The sequence below is a fragment of the Leuciscus leuciscus genome, assembly GCF_965113295.1.
Source record: "Leuciscus leuciscus genome assembly, chromosome: 16".
Taxonomy (NCBI): Eukaryota; Metazoa; Chordata; class Actinopteri; order Cypriniformes; family Leuciscidae; genus Leuciscus; species Leuciscus leuciscus.
Genome location: NC_138740.1, coordinates 37883742 through 37905697, shown reverse-complemented (window position 1 = coordinate 37905697; position 21956 = coordinate 37883742). Strand labels below are relative to the sequence as shown.

Genomic DNA, 21956 nt, shown 5'->3' with positions numbered 1-21956 from the left:
GGCAGTGAATGGCCATAAAAGTGCATATTTCCATGATAAAACACATCTATCCATCATAAAAGGGCATCTATCCATCATAAAAGGGTATCTATCCATCATAAAAGTGCATATCCATCATAAAAGTGCATCTATCCATCATAAAAGTGCATCTGTGACTTCCACAGGAGTTTGCGGGACTCTGGGACGTAAGCCGGGACGCTGGAGCTGCCCAAACCACTCGCAAAACCTCATCCCAGGAACAGAGATGGTGAAGGAGAAGCATTTCATCACATCACAAGCTTATTCATATGTTAATGAATAATTTATATGCAACATAAGCTCAATCATCACAGATGTGACAACATTGTATTTCATCACAGTGTTATTTTAGTTTTTTCTATTCTAAATATTTATATTCCAGAAATGTGAGAAGGATTTTTCTGGGATGACCAGCGTTCCTGACCGGAAGTACCCGCTGTGGCTCAGACAGTGTGAGGAACCATCAGACGGGCATCAGAGCGATCGACCTCTCGCTGTTCCTTCATGGGTCAGAGAACTGGAAGAGTCCAGTCGTGACACACAGGCCAGCACTAAAGGACACCCGTATGGTAACTCAAACCACAACTGAAATCAGAAAACAATTGGGAATTCAAATAATGCAAACACTTATTTTATTTCATGTAGTTGCTAAAGCAGCATCTGTCACTCATTTTCATTTAGTTTAACTTCATATACACTATAATAAAAATCTATTAAAAAACTATAGTCATATTAAAAAAGAAAAGAAAAAATACATAAAAATGACAAAAGCAACTAAAACTTTAACTAAAATTAAAATGAAAGTGGAAAAAAAATAAATAAAACATTGTTCAAAATATTAATAAAAACTAATAGTATCTCAATAATACTAGAATAACACTATGTCTATTAGATCGTGTGTCTGATGTTAAACACTCCTCTTGTGTTTGTCTCTGTGTAGATGATCAGATTGTGTGTCTGATGTTAAACGCTTCTCTTGTGTTGGTCTCTGTGTAGATGATCAGATTGTGTGTCTGATGTTAAACGCTTCTCTTGTGTTGGTCTCTGTGTAGATGATTAGATTGTGTGTCTGATGTTAAACACTTCTCTTGTGTTTGTCTCTGTGTAGATGATCAGATTGTGTGTCTGATGTTAAACGCTTCTCTTGTGTTGGTCTCTGTGTAAATGATTAGATTGTGTGTCTGATGTTAAACACTTCTCTTGTGTTTGTCTCTGTGTAGATGATCAGATTGTGTGTCTGATGTTAAACGCTTCTCTTGTGTTGGTCTCTGTGTAGATGATCAGATTGTGTGTCTGATGTTAAACACTCCTCTTGTGTTGGTCTCTGTGTAGATGATCAGATTGTGTGTCTGATGTTAAACACTCCTCTTGTGTTTGTCTCTGTGTAGATGATCAGATTGTGTGTCTGATGTTAAACACTTCTCTTGTGTTTGTCTCTGTGTAGATGATCAGATTGTGTGTCTGATGTTAAACACTCCTCTTGTGTTGGTCTCTGTGTAGATGATCAGATTGTGTGTCTGATGTTAAACACTCCTCTTGTGTTGGTCTCTGTGTAGATGATCAGATTGTGTGTCTGATGTTAAACACTCCTCTTGTGTTGGTCTCTGTGTAGATGATCAGATTGTGTGTCTGATGTTAAACACTCCTCTTGTGTTTGTCTCTGTGTAGATGATCAGATTGTGTCTGATGTTAAACACTCCTCTTGTGTTGGTCTCTGTGTAGATGATCAGATTGTGTGTCTGATGTTAAACACTCCTCTTGTGTTTGTCTCTGTGTAGATGATCAGATTGTGTGTCTGATGTTAAACACTCCTCTTGTGTTGGTCTCTCTGTAGATGATCAGATTGTGTGTCTGATGTTAAACGCTTCTCTTGTGTTTGTCTCTGTGTAGATGATCAGATTGTGTGTCTGATGTTAAACACTTCTCTTGTGTTTGTCTCTGTGTAGATGATCAGATTGTGTGTCTGATGTTAAGCACTCCTCTTGTGTTGGTCTCTGTGTAGATGATCAGATCGTGTGTCTGATGTTAAACACTTCTCTTGTGTTTGTCTCTGTGTAGATGATCAGATTGTGTGTCTGATGTTAAACGCTTCTCTTGTGTTGGTCTCTGTGTAGATGATCAGATCGTGTGTCTGATGTTAAACACTCCTCCTGTGTTTGTCTCTGTGTAGATGATCAGATTGTGTGTCTGATGTTAAAAACTCCTCTTGTGTTTGTCTCTGTGTAGATGATCAGATTGTGTGTCTGATTTTAAACACTCCTCTTGTGTTTGTCTGTGTGTAGATGATCAGATTGTGTGTCTGATGTTAAACACTTCTCTTGTGTTTGTCTGTGTGTAGATGATCAGATTGTGTGTCTGATGTTAAACACTTCTCTTGTGTTTGTCTCTGTGTAGATGATCAGATTGTGTGTCTGATGTTAAAAACTCCTCTTGTGTTTGTCTCTGTGTAGATGATCAGATTGTGTGTCTGATGTTAAACACTTCTCCTCTTGTGTTTGTCTCTGTGTAGATGATCAGATTGTGTGTCTGATGTTAAACACTCCTCTTGTGTTTGTCTCTGTGTAGATGATCAGATCGTGTGTCTGATGTTAAACACTCCTCCTGTGTTTGTCTCTGTGTAGATGATCAGATTGTGTGTCTGATGTTAAACACTTCTCTTGTGTTTGTCTCTGTGTAGATGATCAGATTGTGTGTCTGATGTTAAACACTCCTCTTGTGTTTGTCTCTGTGTAGATGATCAGATTGTGTGTCTGATGTTAAACACTCCTCTTTTGTTTGTCTCTGTGTAGATGATCAGATTGGGTGTCTGATGTTAAACACTCCTCTTGTGTTTGTCTCTGTGTAGATGATCAGATTGTGTGTCTGATGTTAAACACTCCTCTTGTGTTTGTCTATGTGTAGATGATCAGATTGTGTGTCTGATGTTAAACACTTCTCTTGTGTTTGTCTCTGTGTAGATGATCAGATTGTGTGTCTGATGTTAAACGCTTCTCTTGTGTGGGTCTCTGTGTAGATGATCAGATTGTGTGTCTGATGTTAAACACTTCTTCTCTTGTGTTTGTCTGTGTGTAGATGATCAGATTGTGTGTCTGATGTTAAACACTTCTTCTCTTGTGTTTGTCTGTGTGTAGATGATCAGATCGTGTGTCTGATGTTAAACACTTCTCTTGAGTTTGTCTCTGTGTAGATGATCAGATTGTGTGTCTGATGTTAAACACTTCTCTTGTGTTTGTCTCTGTGTAGATGATCAGATTGTGTGTCTGATGTTAAACACTTCTCTTGTGTTTGTCTCTGTGTAGATGATCAGATTGTGTGTCTGATGTTAAACACTTCTCTTGTGTTTGTCTCTGTGTAGATGATCAGATTGTGTGTCTGATGTTAAACACTTCTCTTGTGTTTGTCTCTGTGTAGATGATCAGATTGTGTGTCTGATGTTAAACACTTCTCTTGTGTTTGTCTCTGTGTAGATGATCAGATTGTGTGTCTGATGTTAAACACTTCTCTTGTGTTTGTCTCTGTGTAGATGATCAGATTGTGTGTCTGATGTTAAACACTCCTCTTGTGTTTGTCTCTGTGTAGATGATCAGATTGTGTGTCTGATGTTAAACGCTTCTCTTGTGTGGGTCTCTGTGTAGATGATCAGATTGTGTGTCTGATGTTAAACACTTCTCTTGTGTTTGTCTGTGTGTAGATGATCAGATTGTGTGTCTGATGTTAAACACTTCTTCTCTTGTGTTTGTCTGTGTGTAGATGATCAGATCGTGTGTCTGATGTTAAACACTTCTCTTGAGTTTGTCTCTGTGTAGATGATCAGATTGTGTGTCTGATGTTAAACACTTCTCTTGTGTTTGTCTCTGTGTAGATGATCAGATTGTGTGTCTGATGTTAAACGCTTCTCTTGAGTTTGTCTCTGTGTAGATGATCAGATTGTGTCTCTGATGTTAAACACTTCTCTTGTGTTTGTCTCTGTGTAGATGATCAGATTGTGTGTCTGATGTTAAACGCTTCTCTTGAGTTTGTCTCTGTGTAGATGATCAGATTGTGTCTCTGATGTTAAACACTTCTCTTGTGTTTGTCTCTGTGTAGATGATCAGATTGTGTGTCTGATGTTAAACACTTCTCTTGTGTTTGTCTCTGTGTAGATGATCAGATTGTGTCTCTGATGTTAAACACTTCTCTTGTGTTTGTCTCTGTGTAGATGATCAGATTGTGTCTCTGATGTTAAACGCTTCTCTTGAGTTTGTCTCTGTGTAGATGATCAGATTGTGTCTCTGATGTTAAACACTTCTCTTGTGTTTGTCTCTGTGTAGATGATCAGATTGTGTGTCTGATGTTAAACGCTTCTCCTCTTGGTCTCTGTGTAGATTATCAGATTGTGTGTCTGATGTTAAACACTTCTCCTCTTGGTCTCTGTGTAGATTATCAGATTGTGTGTCTGATGTTAAACACTTCTCTTGTGTTTGTCTCTGTGTAGATGATCAGATTGTGTGTCTGATGTTAAACACTTCTCTTGTGTTTGTCTCTGTGTAGATGATCAGATTGTGTCTCTGATGTTAAACACTTCTCTTGTGTTTGTCTCTGTGTAGATGATCAGATTGTGTCTCTGATGTTAAACGCTTCTCTTGAGTTTGTCTCTGTGTAGATGATCAGATTGTGTCTCTGATGTTAAACACTTCTCTTGTGTTTGTCTCTGTGTAGATGATCAGATTGTGTGTCTGATGTTAAACGCTTCTCCTCTTGGTCTCTGTGTAGATTATCAGATTGTGTGTCTGATGTTAAACACTTCTCCTCTTGGTCTCTGTGTAGATTATCAGATTGTGTGTCTGATGTTAAACACTTCTCTTGTGTTTGTCTCTGTGTAGATGATCAGATTGTGTCTCTGATGTTAAACACTCCTCTTGTGTTTGTCTCTGTGTAGATGATCAGATTGTGTCTCTGATGTTAAACACTTCTCTTGTGTTTGTCTCTGTGTAGATGATCAGATTGTGTGTCTGATGTTAAACACTTCTCTTGTGTTTGTCTCTGTGTAGATGATCAGATTGTGTGTCTGACGTTAAACACTTCTCTTGTGTTTGTCTCTGTGTAGATGATCAGATTGTGTGTCTGATGTTAAACACTTCTCTTGTGTTGGTCTCTGTGTAGATGATCAGATTGTGTGTCTGATGTTAAACACTTCTCTTGTGTTTGTCTCTGTGTAGATGATCAGATTGTGTCTCCGATGTTAAACACTTCTCTTGTGTTTGTCTCTGTGTAGATGATCAGATTGTGTGTCTGATGTTAAACACTTCTCTTGTGTTGGTCTCTGTGTAGATGATCAGATTGTGTGTCTGATGTTAAACACTTCTCTTGTGTTTGTCTCTGTGTAGATGATCAGATTGTGTGTCTGATGTTAAACACTCCTCTTGTGTTTGTCTCTGTGTAGATGATCAGATTGTGTGTCTGATGTTAAACACTTCTCTTGTGTTTGTCTCTGTGTAGATGATCAGATTGTGTGTCTGATGTTAAACACTTCTCTTGTGTTGGTCTCTGTGTAGATGATCAGATTGTGTCTCTGATGTTAAACACTTCTCTTGTGTTGGTCTCTGTGTAGATGATCAGATTGTGTGTCTGATGTTAAACACTTCTCTTGTGTTTGTCTCTGTGTAGATGATCAGATTGTGTGTCTGATGTTAAACACTCCTCTTGTGTTTGTCTCTGTGTAGATGATCAGATTGTGTCTCTGATGTTAAACACTTCTCTTGTGTTTGTCTCTGTGTAGATGATCAGATTGTGTGTCTGATGTTAAACACTTCTCTTGTGTTTGTCTCTGTGTAGATGATCAGATTGTGTGTCTGACGTTAAACACTTCTCTTGTGTTTGTCTCTGTGTAGATGATCAGATTGTGTGTCTGATGTTAAACACTTCTCTTGTGTTGGTCTCTGTGTAGATGATCAGATTGTGTGTCTGATGTTAAACACTTCTCTTGTGTTTGTCTCTGTGTAGATGATCAGATTGTGTCTCTGATGTTAAACGCTTCTCTTGTGTTGGTCTCTGTGTAGATGATCAGATTGTGTGTCTGATGTTAAACACTTCTCTTGTGTTTGTCTCTGTGTAGATGATCAGATTGTGTCTCTGATGTTAAACACTTCTCTTGTGTTTGTCTCTGTGTAGATGATCAGATTGTGTGTCTGATGTTAAACACTTCTCTTGTGTTTGTCTCTGTGTAGATGATCAGATTGTGTGTCTGATGTTAAACACTTCTCTTGTGTTGGTCTCTGTGTAGATGATCAGATTGTGTGTCTGATGTTAAACACTTCTCTTGTGTTTGTCTCTGTGTAGATGATCAGATTGTGTCTCTGATGTTAAACACTTCTCTTGTGTTTGTCTCTGTGTAGATGATCAGATTGTGTGTCTGATGTTAAACACTTCCCTTGTGTTGGTCTCTGTGTAGATGATCAGATTGTGTCTCTGATGTTAAACACTTCTCTTGTGTTTGTCTCTGTGTAGATGATCAGATTGTGTGTCTGATGCAACACTTCTCTTGTGTTTGTCTCTGTGTAGATGATCAGATTGTGTGTCTGATGCAACACTTCTCTTGTGTTTGTCTGTGTAGATGATCAGATTGTGTGTCTGAGTAGATGATCAGATTGTGTGTCTGATGTTAAACACTTCTCTTGTGTTTGTCTCTGTGTAGATGATCAGATTGTGTGTCTGATGTTAAACACTTCTCTTGTGTTTGTCTCTGTGTAGATGATCAGATTGTGTGTCTGATGTTAAACACTTCTCTTGTGTTTGTCTCTGTGTAGATGATCAGATTGTGTGTCTGATGTTAAACACTCCTCTTGTGTTTGTCTCTGTGTAGATGATCAGATTGTGTGTCTGATGTTAAACACTTCTCTTGTGTTTGTCTCTGTGTAGATGATCAGATTGTGTCTCTGATGTTAAACACTTCTCTTGTGTTTGTCTCTGTGTAGATGATCAGATTGTGTGTCTGATGTTAAACACTTCTCTTGTGTTTGTCTCTGTGTAGATGATCAGATTGTGTGTCTGATGTTAAACACTCCTCTTGTGTTTGTCTCTGTGTAGATGATCAGATTGTGTGTCTGATGCAACACTTCTCTTGTGTTTGTCTCTGTGTAGATGATCAGATTGTGTCTCTGATGTTAAACACTTCTCTTGTGTTTGTCTCTGTGTAGATGATCAGATTGTGTGTCTGATGTTAAACACTTCTCTTGTGTTTGCCTCTGTGTAGATGATCAGATTGTGTCTCTGATGTTAAACACTTCTCTTGTGTTTGTCTCTGTGTAGATGATCAGATTGTGTCTCTGATGTTAAACACTCCTCTTGTGTTTGTCTCTGTGTAGATGATCAGATTGTGTGTCTGATGTTAAACACTTCTCTTGTGTTTGTCTCTGTGTAGATGATCAGATTGTGTGTCTGATGTTAAACACTCCTCCTGTGTTTGTCTCTGTGTAGATGATCAGATTGTGTGTCTGATGTTAAACACTCCTCCTGTGTTTGTCTCTGTGTAGATGATCAGATTGTGTCTCTGATGTTAAGCTCTCCTCCTCTTGGTCTCTGTGAGCCGCTGAAGGAACACACTTCAGGAGAGACGGAGACGCTGGACGCTGATCGATCCTGGGACAATCCACCCGTGGCCTTGTGAGGGATTTCTCACATTTAATCGCATTATTCATTTAATAGCAAAACACTTTGATAATCTTCAAATAAAAGGGAAAAATGACACCTATCAATCATAGGGTGTGTTCAGTATGGCATACTACAACAGTTTTTCAAGAAAATAGTATGAAATATATAGTATATACTGTTTAAACTTAAAACTATTATTATTACGTACTGCATTCTGTTTCACATATTTCTTCACACCTACACACACACACACACACACACACACATATATATATATATATATATATATATATATATATATATACTGTATATATATACAGTACAGGTCAAAAGTTTGGAAACATTACGATGTTTTTATATTTTTGAAAGAAGTCTCTAATGCTTATCAAGGCTGCGTTTATTTGTTCAAAAATACAGAAAAAAAACAGTAATATTGTGAAATATTATTACAACTTAAAATAATAGTTTTCTATTTGAATATACTTTAAAAAATAATTTATTTCTGTGATGCAAAGCTGAATTTTCAGGATCATTACTCCAGTCTATCACATGATCCTTTAGAAATCATTCTAATATTCTGATTTATTATGAGTGTTGGACACAGTTCTGCTGCCTAATATATTTGATGAATAAAAGGTTAAAAAGAACTGCATTTATTCAAAATAAAAAATATATTTTCTAATAATTTAAATCTTCTTTATTATCACTTTTGATCAATTTAACACATCCTTGCTGAATAAAAGTATTGATTTATTTCAAAAAAGAAAAGAAAAAAATTACTGACCCCAAATGACTGACCAGTAGTGTATATTGTTGTTACAAAAGATTTCTATTTTTAAAACATTTGCTTCTTTTTTTATTTTTACTTTTTATTCATCAAAGTATCCTAAAAAATTTTCACAGGTTATGAAAAAATATTAAGCAGCAGAACTGTTTCCAACTTTGATAATGAATCATCATATTAGAATGATTACTAAAGGATCATGTGATAGACTGGAGTAATGATCCTGAAAATTCAGCTTTGATCACAGAAATAAATGATAATTTAAAGTATAATAAATTGAAAACCAATTATTTTAAATTGTAATAATATATCACAATATTACATTTTTTTCTGTATTTTTTTTATCAAATAAATGCAGGCTTGATGAGCAGAAGAAACTTCTTTCAAAAACATTAAAAATAGTAATGTTTCCAAACTTTTGACCTGTACTGTATATATATATATATTTTAACCCAAAATAAAAATGTGTTCCTGTAATTCAAAAGCAACACCAATGTTGGTCATTGGTTCAGTTCCCAGTGAATGCAAGACTAAAAATAAAGCATCTGCTAAATGCATAAATGTAAAACGTATCCCATGATCTGTAGTAAATCTCCAGTACCAGTGGGTGGCGCTGATGAACCACAACCGCCTGAAGAGCTTCAGAGGAGCAAGGTACAGTATGTGACGGTCATTATGACTGAAACTCAATGCTGTTTAGTGTACATCTGTACTGATAGTGTGTGTTAGTCTGCAGGCTCGTGTTCATCAGGATACAGCAGCAGAAAACACCCTGGTCCAGTGGAGGCGCTCAAACACATGCTGTTCCGCCTACAGGCCGTCCAACACGACATCAGCCAATCACACGCGTCCACTGAAGCCCGAACACTGGAGCCGGTACAGTAAACCAGGACAAGAAGCATCACCTCATTTAACTTCTGCTCTTGTTTTGTCAGTATTTGTTGTGATGTTTAAAGGTGCAGTCTGCAAGAATGACAGTTATTCAGAAATTATTCCATAAAAAAAAAAATTTAATTTTGTTTTCGTTGTGAATTTAAGTGTCATATTAAAGTAATGTATATACGGCTACTAAAATAAAAGATCCGTTTATTGTGTTACGAACTGGACAAAAAATCTGTTGTTGCCTTTATTGGAAATGTATTGAAACTGAATGTTTCATTTTGATATTACAGTTTTTTACAATCACTTTGTTACTATTTTCAGAACCTTGATGTCATTTTTCACAACTCTAGACACAAAACTCACAACCAATGATCAAAATGCACATTTTTCAAAACTCTAACCCTTTTCTCATTTGCTTGGATACAATACACATACAACTTAGATCATTTGTTCATTCAACAAAAATCACCTGTTCAATATGACACAACTTAACATCAAAGTACAACTATTTCAAAAGGCAATTCACACATTACATTTCAAATGAGTGTCTATTCATTTCCTTACAGTGATCTAACTATCAACTGATACAACTGCTCAAAATGATAAGTAACTGTTGCATTACTCTTAATGCATAGTTGTATGGAAACAGACAAACAATCTTCCATACTGTAAATCATGAAAGTTTCAAGATAATGAGATTCATTGTCACCAATTAGCGTGGAGCATGAACCAATTAGACTACAATATCCATGGATGTAGCCTAATATTTTATCATAATGCTTCATCAGACACTGTGTCTATGGTCCCAAATACTGTACCACCTTTTCAGACTATTTACAGTATTGCCAGTACTACACTGTATAGATAACCACTCCTGTTTGGTTTCTTACAGTACAAGCAAACAAGTTGAGGAACACTGCATTTGATGTTTTACAGTACTGTCTTTTCTTTTCTATTTCATAGTTAATTATTTTTGCTTTGATTCAAATAAACCTATGTTGTGATTGTAGTGTTTTGCATCAATAGATTACAAACTTTGTTCAATGATTCCACTGTGTCTGTAGTATTCTCTCTACTACTGCAGTACTTTTACAGAGATGTATTTACTGTACCATAATGAAACCTGTATCACCTATTTTGTTCTACAACATTTAATGAATGTACGAACAATGACACAGTGAAACTATCGGTTGCTTGTGTGTGGATGATCTATAGTTATGTTTCAATGGTATTTCACAGTAAATTTGTTTTTTTGAACCAATGATTGTGCAAGTGCAAGATTTCTTTAAAGATGTGAATGCACAATGCAATGTTTTGAACATTAGACAGCCTGTGTTACAAGTGATAACCGTTTTGAGTTTTGTATCTAGAGTTTTGAAAAATGACATCAAAGTTCTGAAAATAGTAGCAAAGTGATTGTAAAAAAACTGTAAACGAACAAATTAAAATTCATAAAACAAAATCCGAATAGCATCATGATGTCATGAATTGAAAAAAAAAAATCAACAGTTCCCTTTTTTACAATGGGGGAAAAATCTAGAATTGATAATATTGAAGCGCTCCAATGCAAGTTCAGAGATGAAACTGCAAGCATTAGAACCTCAAGTTTAATTTCTGATTTATTTTTCCTTCAAATTAGATGTTATGCAGAATGTTCACGCTACTCTTTTCAACATAAGTGTTTTTTATACCGATGCGCTTAAAAAAGTGCCATAAAACTATAATTAAAGTATGTCATGCAATCTATTCCTCTTAAGTCTTACAATAAGTTTCCTCACACAAAGCTGACCTTTGGTGTTGTTGAAGACCATTAGTTCTCGTAAGTCATGTGACCAGCAAATCATGACATGTGAAGTTTATATATATATATATATATATATATATATATATATATATATATATATATATATATATATATATATATATATATGCAACCTTAGAATTTTCCTGCATTATTCCTTTATAGTCTCTTACTGCTTTTTTAAATTTCTTTTTGTTTTGTATTTTTCATGAGGATCCTCAGAGGAAACAGAAGAAACTGCCATGGGAAGCGACGAGTCATTACAGAGGTCAGGAGAGTCATGTGATCTCAGTGAAGCGGCGTTGCTCTCGTCTGTTGCTGTTCATTGTTGTTCTTTTGTCTGTTTTCTCAGAGCTCTTCATCACCTGGGGCCCGTTCTTCGTACGTCGCTAACTCACTTAGCTGGATTTGATTGTTGGCGATTTGGCATGATCTTGGATAGTTTGGTTCTTCGAAGCTCATCCTGGACTTGTTGTCATAGCAACAGTTGCGCAATCTTAAACCTGCTCGTGAGCAGAGGCTTATTTCATGTTAACAGGATTAGACTGCGTCTTCATAAGCGGAGCTGATACGGGAAGTCCAGCGCAGCGCGATAGTGCACTTTCTGAGATGTATATTTTTTCTCGTGACTCGTGAGATTGTCGTTTACATTATTAATTTGTTGGAAACGCACATTTATTTTCGACTTGTCGGAGTCGGGCTTTACAGTACAAACTGTTTGCATTGCCCTAAGATTATTTGCGAGTGGCTCTTTCCTTTACACTATTGGAGATGCGGAGAACTTGATGGAAAGTGCTGTCTGTCGTGTCATTCGGAGTTTACCTGGCGCTTTTAGGTTTAAAAAACAGTTTTAGGGGTTTTTTTGTGGCATTTCTAAGCCACTGAAGACCCAATGTTGTAAAGCAGTTTTTTAAGCAGTTTTTTTTTTTTTTTGGGCTATCATAATTTTTTATGAAGATCATGCAATCATGACCATGCTGATGTCACTCAGGCTTCACTAACGTGATTGGTACCATAGACTACCAGACCATAGACTGCCATCAAGGCCTCAATGAAGGGGATTATGTGAACAGAAAGGGGGTTCACAATGTAAATGCCCAGTTACTATTGGGATTCTTAATATTCCAGATTAATAATATTATATCAAATTAAAAAAAGGCAGTTGAATAAAATCTTCCATATCACAAATGTGAAAGCAAAATGGCCAGGATCTGACTTAAGAATTTTCAGAGATTCACATTATGCACATTATTTGAAAGTGGTAAGGAAAGTTCCACAATTAAATATCAAGCTCACTGTATTACATACACTTATGCTGATCCTAACAGAACTGCATTTTTTCATAGGTGATTATGACATGTTCCTGCCAGCAGACAGGTGTTTTATGACCCCATTCCCTGACCCAAACCAGTTACAATGCAGCTCTAGCCAGAACAAGGGCACACAATGAAATGAACTTTGGCTAACTAAAGGGAAGATTTCAGTGTCTGAAGGGGTTGCACACCTGACAGGGCCTGTGACATTGTTGCATGTGCCATATTGGCACTTTTACAACACTTTTCATTAAATGTTTAATAAAAGACAAATATGCTTAGTTCCTTGAGTTTTATTTCAATTGTTCTTTGTAAAGAAAAGCCAGTGGTCAAGTGCCTGCAACAAGAGATATTAGACACATGCCTCATGCAACAAATAAAAAGGAAAAGTTGTCTATCCACTGCCCACCTGTAGGCCTATGTCTCCTCTGTCTGTGCAGACTCTTCTGTAGGCCTTTCTGGAGATGTGGAATCCTGCAACTTATATTGCAGCCATAAAGCATACAAGTATAAATGAAGTAAAGTTATTTATGCACTTGCAGGTAGGCTAGTTCCTCCATATGACAGTTATCTGAGAGGGTTTATTCACTGTCCAGTGCAATGGAAACAAATGGACATTACAATTACAAAGTCTTATACTTTCTTTCCTTTGGAAAGTTAGAAAATGTCCACTTACTGCACAAAAACCTTACTGAAACCATTCTCACTCTGCGTCAAATGTCTGCGCAACCGCTGCGCTAAAAAAAGCATAGGCTTATAAGCTACATTGTACAGTGTTTACAGAATCGAGGCATAGGACTAATCAATTTTTCTGATATTTTTCTCTCTACAAGTCTAGAATTAGCTACACAACGAATAATCAACAATGCGGCACATTGAGGCGTATGAAACACGACTTTAATGAATTACCTACACATATACAACACTATATACACAATTAATTAAAATAAATGTACAATTAAAATACAATTAAAATACATACTATTTAAAAAAAAATTAATGCATCACATGAATCAAAAACTTATTTATCACAATAAAAAATCACATGCCTGTAAAGTTTAAACATTAGATCATCAAGCAAGAAAATGCAATTAAAAAAAATATTTGGCTACAAACTAAACTTTTGCAGGTCCTGTCAATTCAAGCATCCAATCCAACATGGTTACCCACCAACCCGGTCATACTAAATTTACAGGAGTTTCTTTCTTGTCTGAGCTCTTTTAAGAGTTCGGACTCAATAGCCATAAGCGACAGAGAGTTGAGGCGTTCTTGACACATTCTCGATCTCAGTTCGTTTTTAATTCGAGACATTTTCGAAAATGAGCGCTCTCCCTCGCAATTCGTAACTGGCAGTGTTAGAAAAAGTTTTAACGCAATGTACACGTTTGGAAAAGTTGATTGTAAATTTAGATTAATCATTGTTTGGAGCATTTTGAGGGGAATTTTTTCTTCATCTTGCATAAATGATCTAAAATGTGTCAATTCGTCTGCCAGGGTCTTATCCAAATCCAGCGAGTACGCAGCTGAGAGCGAGTTGGCGCTTGTCGTAATGTCAAATTGTTCAGGCATAAAAAGAGCACCAAACAGCTCGGTCAGGTGTTTGTAAGCATCCAACCGATGTTGAAGACAGGATGTAAGTTTGTCAATTATTACATTGAATGTCTCAACTCTAAATTGATCCCTTCCATCAAGCAGCACATCTGGTTCTGCACTCTCGTCTGCCATCGTTTTGCGCTTTTTTATGCGCTGGATGTCACGCTTGTAACACTGAGAAACGCCGAACACATTCATGGCTGCTCTTTCAAATGCTTCAAAGCCATCTCGCTGCGCTGCCACAAACTCAAGCAGAGATGAAATAAGACGAGATGCCGTAAATATGTCTATGTCGTGCCTCTGTAATTGCTTGCGGCCTGGAACCGGTCTAATACAGTGTTCCAAAAATGCGCCATAAAGGTCATCTCTATAGTGTCCAGCTTGGTGCACAGCGCAGAAGCTTCGCTGCGAGTTTCTCGTTTCTCCTGAATGTCATTGGACATTTTACCCAATGCCTCTCTGACCTGTGCATAGTGTTTCCAAAGTGCCTTACAGGACTCTGCACGCGCACTCCACCGAGTATCCGATAGTGATTTTAATGTCATCTTGATGTTAGTATCACTAAAGACCTTTCCCCAGCGGTGCGTGGATGATGCGCAAAAAGAATAAAGGGACTGAACCAAATAAAAAAAACTACCAGCTACTTTGCAACTATCTACAGCGTTAGTGCCAACCAAATTTAATGAATGTGCTGCACATGGCACAAAATGCATTAAGGGATTTCTCCGTTTAAGGTGTGCCTGGACCCTTTTATACTTCCCCGACATGTTATTTGCACTGTCGTATGACTGCCCCCTACAATTGGATAGGTCAAGCCCAAGACTGTCAACCATAGCCAAAATGCAGTCGGCCAAGCTCTCCCCGGTGTGACTTTCTATTGGTTCGAAAGCCAAAAAACGCTCCACCACATGTCCATCAGGATCAACAAAACGAAAAATAAAAGTCAGTTGGTCAACATGAGAGATGTCTGGGGTGGAGTCTACAATTTAAAGTTTAAGGTATAACTTAAGAACGATGTAGCGTTAAGGTTTTAGGAAACCCAGTTCAAATTCCTTGTGTCTGCCAAAAATGGCAAATTATCTCTTTCTGATTCTGACAAATAGTACTTTTTCTTATTCACACAAAGAAAGAAGCTTAAAGAGTGGTTAAATTAAATATAATTTGAAACAGGATTGAACAGACAATGGTTCTATAAGAGATTTGGAGGCCTATATTTTCACAGGGCCCAGTAGTAACTGGAGTGCCAGTGAGCCCTCGACTATAGAGCCTTGTTTAAGAGGCCTTGCTATGGGACACATTCAAGCATAAATAAACATTTGTTTTCATTGTTGAGGGGTTTTCTGTACCAAACTGGATCGCGGAAAAGCTTAAAGCCCGGGGCCCCCCCGGGCTCCTGGTAGTCAAGGGCCCCTGGGCACTGGCCCCATAGGCCCGGTCAGTAATCCATCCTTGTCCAGGGGGACATATATATATATATCTGCCTTTTTATGCTTTTGTAGACAGGATCGTATACACTGAAAGGATGGAGAGAAGGGAATAGGATCGGCAAAGGACCTCAAGCCGGGATTCAAATATATTTTATAGGCATTTAACCAAGAAAAACTGTTTTCAAGGGCACTACAGTCTGTTAAATAAACATATATTTTATTGGATCAATGTATTTTTGTGTGTTTACAAACAGCTCATAAATATATAAATATAAAAGTAGTCTTAAGAAGTTCTGATCGGCTCGAAAAAGGAATCACTGATTGTTCAGAAAGGCTTCCAGTTCTGGATTTGAAGACACAGTTGATTCTTAAAGCAGTTTTACTGACACCAGGATTTAGTTTACAAACCAAACAGAATTCATTTCATCAGTATTGTTATGTAGTAAACGATGTGGCTCGGGTTAAACACATTTTAGGCTTAATATTAAGAAATGTGCATTGTGCAATAAAGAAGAAGTTTAATTATAACATTTATACCAGTAAGTCTCAAGCGATATGTCAGTAAATATGATAATGGATATGTAGTTTACTGTTGTATAATATCAAGGAAATGCAACCCTGCCTACTTGTCTATTGTAGACTCCTTATTTACTGAATAAAATGCATGGTGTACAATGTTGTTATTTATTTTGTTTCTAAGAAATGCCTTATACGGTATTGGCAGAGATATACAGTAATAGTTTGTTATTTATGTGTGTGTGCCTATACCCATGAGAAGGAGGAGCAGAAGTATGTGTGTTTATGTGTGTGTGTGTGTGACTGCTCAAGGACACAAAAGACTGTGGTACTTCTAGAGCCTTAAAAGGAAATCAGCCATCTTGGTTGAGTTTACTGGAGTTGAAGGACATGAAAAGTTTAAGATTAGAACCTAACTTCAGTGGGAAACAACAGGTGTATAAAAACTGATGAGTTGACTGCCTCTTTGGATACTGATACATCATTAAACCCTGATGCCTAGTAGCCGAGAGCTGAGGAAAAGAAACCCCATGAAAAACAAAAAGCCCAGAGTTGACGACTCCTTTGACTCAAAGCGTGATTATCGCCTGTATATCCTTGTGGGACCCAGGCATAGACTTTGGTCCACTGTAGTGGACATTATATTTTAGTGAATTTCTCTGACATCATACATGTCACATGTCACACCTGGGTGTCCTGTGAAGAGCACAATCAGGGGACAAATGTTTGGAGGTTTCACCATGAACACAACTTCTCCTTGGTCTTTAAAAATGTCTGACATTCATTTAGTGATCAAATGTAGGAAATATGATAATATATTGTAATTATAATTTAAATCGGACTACTTTTCAAATTGTATTTCATAAACCAACATCTCAGGAAAACGTTATGGGGTTTCAAATCAAAAAATGACTTTCTGTTCCAGAACAGGGCATTGATTTCATACGTGTGTCCACTGTAGAGACATCAGGACTTACATCATGTTTATCAGGCATTTTAGGAGACACAACAAGTGAATATGGAAATAAATTATACATCAATATTCCTATGAAATATTAGGTATTATTATTAAAATGTTGCTAATTATTACTCCAATTATTACACTTCTTTTTTCATTAAATGTTGCTCCAAGAAAACATTAATGTGCACATTAGATACACAGATTCATTGCATTGAATGAGAATATTAATTTATGGCCATTTTACCCACATATTCCATAAAGTAAAATGGTGTATCAATTCATTCCGTTATATCTTTCATAACATAGTTGAGAATCATCTTTATACAAATTTTGGTTTAAAAAAAAATCCTGAAACCCCAAAATGTATTGGTGATTGAAAAAAAAAATCCCATTGTTTTTGCCTATACATATAATTTAGTGTCATTTTATTTTTTTAAACAACTGAGTCCTGGTGTCCACTACAGAGGACATAGCATTACATATGAATTAAATATCATTTTTCAAAAATGTTTTTTTGTTGTTGTTTCTTATGCTCTAAACCAGTGGTTCCCAAACCTGTCCTGGAGTAGGGGAGCGCGGTGCACAACCTAACGCGGGGCTAGTTGTAACACGCTTGTTTTAAATACTTCCGCACATGCTTGGATGACGAAACTTTGTGTATTCACTATTGCCATATCAACCCTATTTGGAAGATATCCATAGACATTTATTAAACCATCGCAAAAGTAAATTTCTTACTTAAGTTAATTTTTCATCTCTATTTTTTGTGTTTATTTAAAATAAGACAAATCTGATATTATTTTAATCTCCAAGATGTTAGATAGTTCTTTAATGCTTCGCTAACTAGCAGAAGACACTAGCCGGGTTTAAATCCCAGTTGTGCAGGCGGGGGCATGTTGTAACACTGCGTTACAATGTGCCCCTATTAGAAATATGCTATTATATTCTATACTTTTATTAATTTTATTGAGAAAACGTGAGAAAAAGGTGAATAAAGACAGAGTCAATGTTCAGAAATGACTAATTATTTATTTGTTTTTGAACTATGTTGTATAGCTGTGTTTTCATGTGTTCGTAGTCAAAACTCAAAAATGAGTTTATATTTAATTATTAAAAATTGCCATTATTTTATATGGAAACGTTTTTTAATTGTATTTTATTTAGAAAATATTTTAGTTTGTTTTGTATATTTTTTTTATTAGATCAGATAACATTTTAAGCTGTCATATGTTATGTTACAATGTGCCCCACACATGTTACAATGTACCCCACCTATGGGGCATGTTGTCACATTTCACTTCCATTCTTTCGGGGTAAATCAAGAAAAAAGTATATACTGTATTAATAAAACAAAAACACATAATTGTACTAGACATGTGGGAAATTAATGTGGGGGAAAATAAGTACTCTGAACCATAAGTAGATTTACACAAACTGAGAAAGTCAAAAAGCGTTACTTTGTGCCCCGCTCTCCCCTACCCCCAACACTGCACGTTTTCTTTGTCTCGCTAATCAAACACACCTGACTCAATTCATCAGCTCATGAGTTTAATCTCTTAACTCGTTGATTGGGTTGATTAATTGAATGTGCTCCACTCGTGTTTAATTAGGTTTGATTATCTGAACGTGCCTCCGAACTTTGTTAATAAAACATCATTTCTTAATATGCCAAATATGAGTATTATGATTGGATGGAATGGACATCGTGGATGATTCTGCTTAATCTTGTGTATAAATATAAGGCTTCTCCCTTAGTGAACTTCAGAATGTGATGGTATTATACTGCTTCTTCTTTATCATTCTCTGCAGATAGTCTACCTAAAAATCAGTATTCAGGCCAGTGCTGTAGCAATGCATCACTTCTTTTCCATGATGTTTTCACTGCTATCCATTATTGGGCATGTGAGCGGTCGAGCCGCAGAAGGTCGTTCTGAGCGGAGCATCGACTGATCTTAGAGATCTGAGCTGACGGTGTCGAATGGGGATCGTGGGGGAATCAGAGCATGTGTCCAAGTGGAAGGTACGCTGCAGGGTTTAGTCTGAGGGTAAGTTGGGCATTGACTCTATTTTGCAATATATGGGGGTGGATGAGTTCTTCAAAGGTTCAAAACTGTGGAGTTGCTGTTTGTCATTTAATTCCAGGTTTCTCCAGGGAACTGCACCTGCTTAAGATTGTTAAAGTGTCTGTGTAATACTAAAGAGCATGAAGATAACTGTTACTATGGGTTGGGTTAGAGTTAACTCCTTCAAATGGAAGATTGTCATGTTGTTTTAAGGTGGAAGGACCAGTAGGTGATGGTGATGATACAGCGCTGAATGGGATTCGTCTTTACTGTCTCGATCGGTCAAAACAATCTATCGGATTTTCGGACTACATTGAGTCCAACGTATAGGAAAGTAATGGTGACTGGACCCCAACCTTTACGGGAAGAGGAATCTGGAGTTGTCAGTGGTTCATAAGATCACTTAGAAAGTGTAAGTAAATGATTAAACTATTTAAATGTACATTAATATATCTTATTATTCAGACATATAGTAATAGTTACTAAGTGTGTTAATAAATGCTTTATTAACATGTATTTCTACTGTAATTCAGGGTTTATTCAGGTAGTTATAAAGCATTTAGTAGTGGTCAGTTCACTATGTGTGTGAGCTCATCTAAAGTGAGGACTAGTTATGCTTTGTAAAGCATTTATAAAGGAGATTTAAAGGCTGTTAATATTTCTATGTTCTGTATCACTGTGTTGTGTTTGTTTCCTTTTTCGGTTTAGAAGATAACTGAGTCTTTAAATCTCCTTTATAAATACTTTACAAGGCATAACTAGTCCTCACTTTAGATGAGCTCACAAAAATAGTGAACTGACCACTACTAAATGCTTTATAACTCCCTGCATCTACTACATTTACTTACAATTTCTAAGTGATCTTATGAATCACTGTCAACTCCTAATTAACTGGTTTGTAAATAATGCAATACTTCATTTAGAAATGATAAATTGATCATTAATAAAGTACTCATTCTGTGTGATGGGGCAGTGCTGTGCACCTCGCGTTTTTGAACCTGAAAAACGTGTTAGGTGTGATCGGGGCCTAACTCCAATAGAGTTAAGAATGTCTTTAAATGCCAATCCCAATGCATCTTTTTCGTTATCTACATGTATATTAAAATCACCAACAATTACGATTTTATCTGCAACCAATACTAACTCTGATAGAAAGTCAGCAAATTCTTTGATAAAGTCTGCATGGTGCCCTGGTGGCCTGTGTACAGTAGCCAGCACAAATCTCAAACGTGATTGATCATTTACACTATATATTGCTATATTAAGCACCAACACTTCAAAAGAATTATATTTGAAACTAGACTTCTTAGTAATTCTAAAAATTTTACTATAAATTACAGCAACACCTCCCCCTTTGCCTTTCAGACGAGGCTCATGTTTATAACAGTAATCTTGGGGGGTGGACTCATTTAAAGTAATGTAATCATTTGGTTTTAGCCAGGTTTCTGTCAAACACAGCACATCTAGATTATAGTCTGTAATCATATCATTAACAATAAGTGCTTTTGAAGTAAGGGATCTAATATTCAGCAACCCAAGCTTTATCATTTGCTCATTTGTATTATATCTGTTTTTTATTTGTTGAACATCAATTTTACCCTTAGATGGGTTTAGGAGTTTTTTGTATGTCCTAATTCGGGGAACAGACACAGTCTCTATATGATGATATCTAGGTGAAAGAGTCTCTATGTGATGGGATTTATCAGACCTTGGTGACGTGAGGCCGCTAGCCGACGGTCTGTTTAGCCAGTCTGTCTGCATCCTGACCTGAGCCCCAGATTGTCATGTTTGCGCTCTAAGACTATGTGCCATATTACTAGAGAGAAGAGCAGCACCATCCCAGGAGGGATGAATACCATCTCTTTTCAACAGGTCAGGTCTGCCCCAAAAACTTTTCCAATTGTCTATGAATTCTATATTATTTTGCGGACACCACTTAGACAGCCAGCCATTGAGTGAGGACAATCTACTAACTATTTCATCACTCCTGAGAACAGGAAGGGGGCCAGAGCAAATTACAGTGCCTGACATCGTACTTGTGAGTTCACACACCTCTTTAACATTAATTTTGGTGATCTCTGACTGGCGGAGTCGAACATCATTTGTGCCTACGTGAATAATAATCTTCGAGAATTTACGATTAGCATTAGCCAGCACTTTTAAATTTGCTTTGATGTCAGGCTCTCTGGCTCCCGGCAAACATGTGACTATGGTGGCTGGTGTCTCTATTTTCACGTTCCGTGTAATAGAATCACCAATATCTAGGGCACTTTCAACAGGATTCTCAGTGGGTGTTTCACTGAGTGGGGAGAATCTATTTGAAGTTGTAATCGGAATGGAAGAGCGGTTTTGTCCCGCGACTACAGCGTCTCACCGTCACCCAATTGCCCTGCTGCACAGGCTCTACTTCAGCCGGAACCAAACAATGTACAGAGTTCACTAAGCTAGTCGCATCCAAAGCAGTATCTAAAGCCCTTGCACTCTTACAATTAACCTCGATTAAAGCTTGGATGCATGTCTCTAGTTCTGAAATCTTCCCCGTCAGCTTTACTATCTCCCTGCATTTATCACATGTAAATCCTGTGCTGACAGAGAAGGATATGCTAAACATGTTGCATGAGATGCAAGTAACAATAAGAGGAGAAGATGACATGACTTACCGTGTTTGTTGACTGATCCTACTCACCTAAGTTGTTTGATGGACTCGTAAAAGGCGCGAGAAAAATAAATAAATAAATAAAGAGCGCACAGATGGCACGCTAACAGGCTAGCGAATTACTAGCGTGTTGTGCTAGCAATAACGATTTAGATTGAAGCTAGCGATGTCAGGTTAATGTGTGATGTTGAGTAAGTTATATTTAGCAGTATAAAACAACAAGGAATGATATAATAATGATTCAAAGCAGAAAGATATACAAAGCTTTCAGATGCACACCAACGCAACAGCTCTAAAAGATAGGCATTTTACT

General features: G+C 37.0%; 1 protein-coding gene and 1 long non-coding RNA gene across 2 annotated transcripts; both read left to right on the top strand.

Moving 5' to 3' along the window:
* Window positions 1-402: 402 nt before the first annotated feature.
* LOC309476906 (lung adenoma susceptibility protein 2 homolog) lies at window positions 403-9429 on the top strand. The gene is made up of 4 exons (XM_082140066.1): window positions 403-587; window positions 7530-7659; window positions 9019-9085; window positions 9161-9429. The coding sequence occupies exons 1-4, from the start codon at window positions 425-427 to the stop codon at window positions 9314-9316; spliced, it is 516 nt and encodes a 171-aa protein (XP_081996192.1). The 5' UTR covers window positions 403-424; the 3' UTR covers window positions 9317-9429.
* A 158-nt stretch (window positions 9430-9587) lies between these two features.
* LOC309476922 lies at window positions 9588-10775 on the top strand. Its single transcript, XR_014198419.1, has 2 exons — window positions 9588-9947; window positions 9996-10775. It is a non-coding gene; the product is annotated as an uncharacterized lncRNA (long non-coding RNA).
* The last annotated feature ends 11181 nt before the right edge of the window (window positions 10776-21956 follow it).

Coding starts and splice junctions, on each gene's coding strand:
- LOC309476906 (XM_082140066.1), top strand. CDS start 425: ATGACCAGCGTTCCTGACCGGAAGTACCCGCTGTGGCTCAGACAGTGT. Junction 7,660..9,018: donor GACAATCCACCCGTGGCCTT/GTGAGGGATTTC, acceptor CATGATCTGTAG/TAAATCTCCAGTACCAGTGG. Junction 9,086..9,160: donor AAGAGCTTCAGAGGAGCAAG/GTACAGTATGTG, acceptor AGTGTGTGTTAG/TCTGCAGGCTCGTGTTCATC.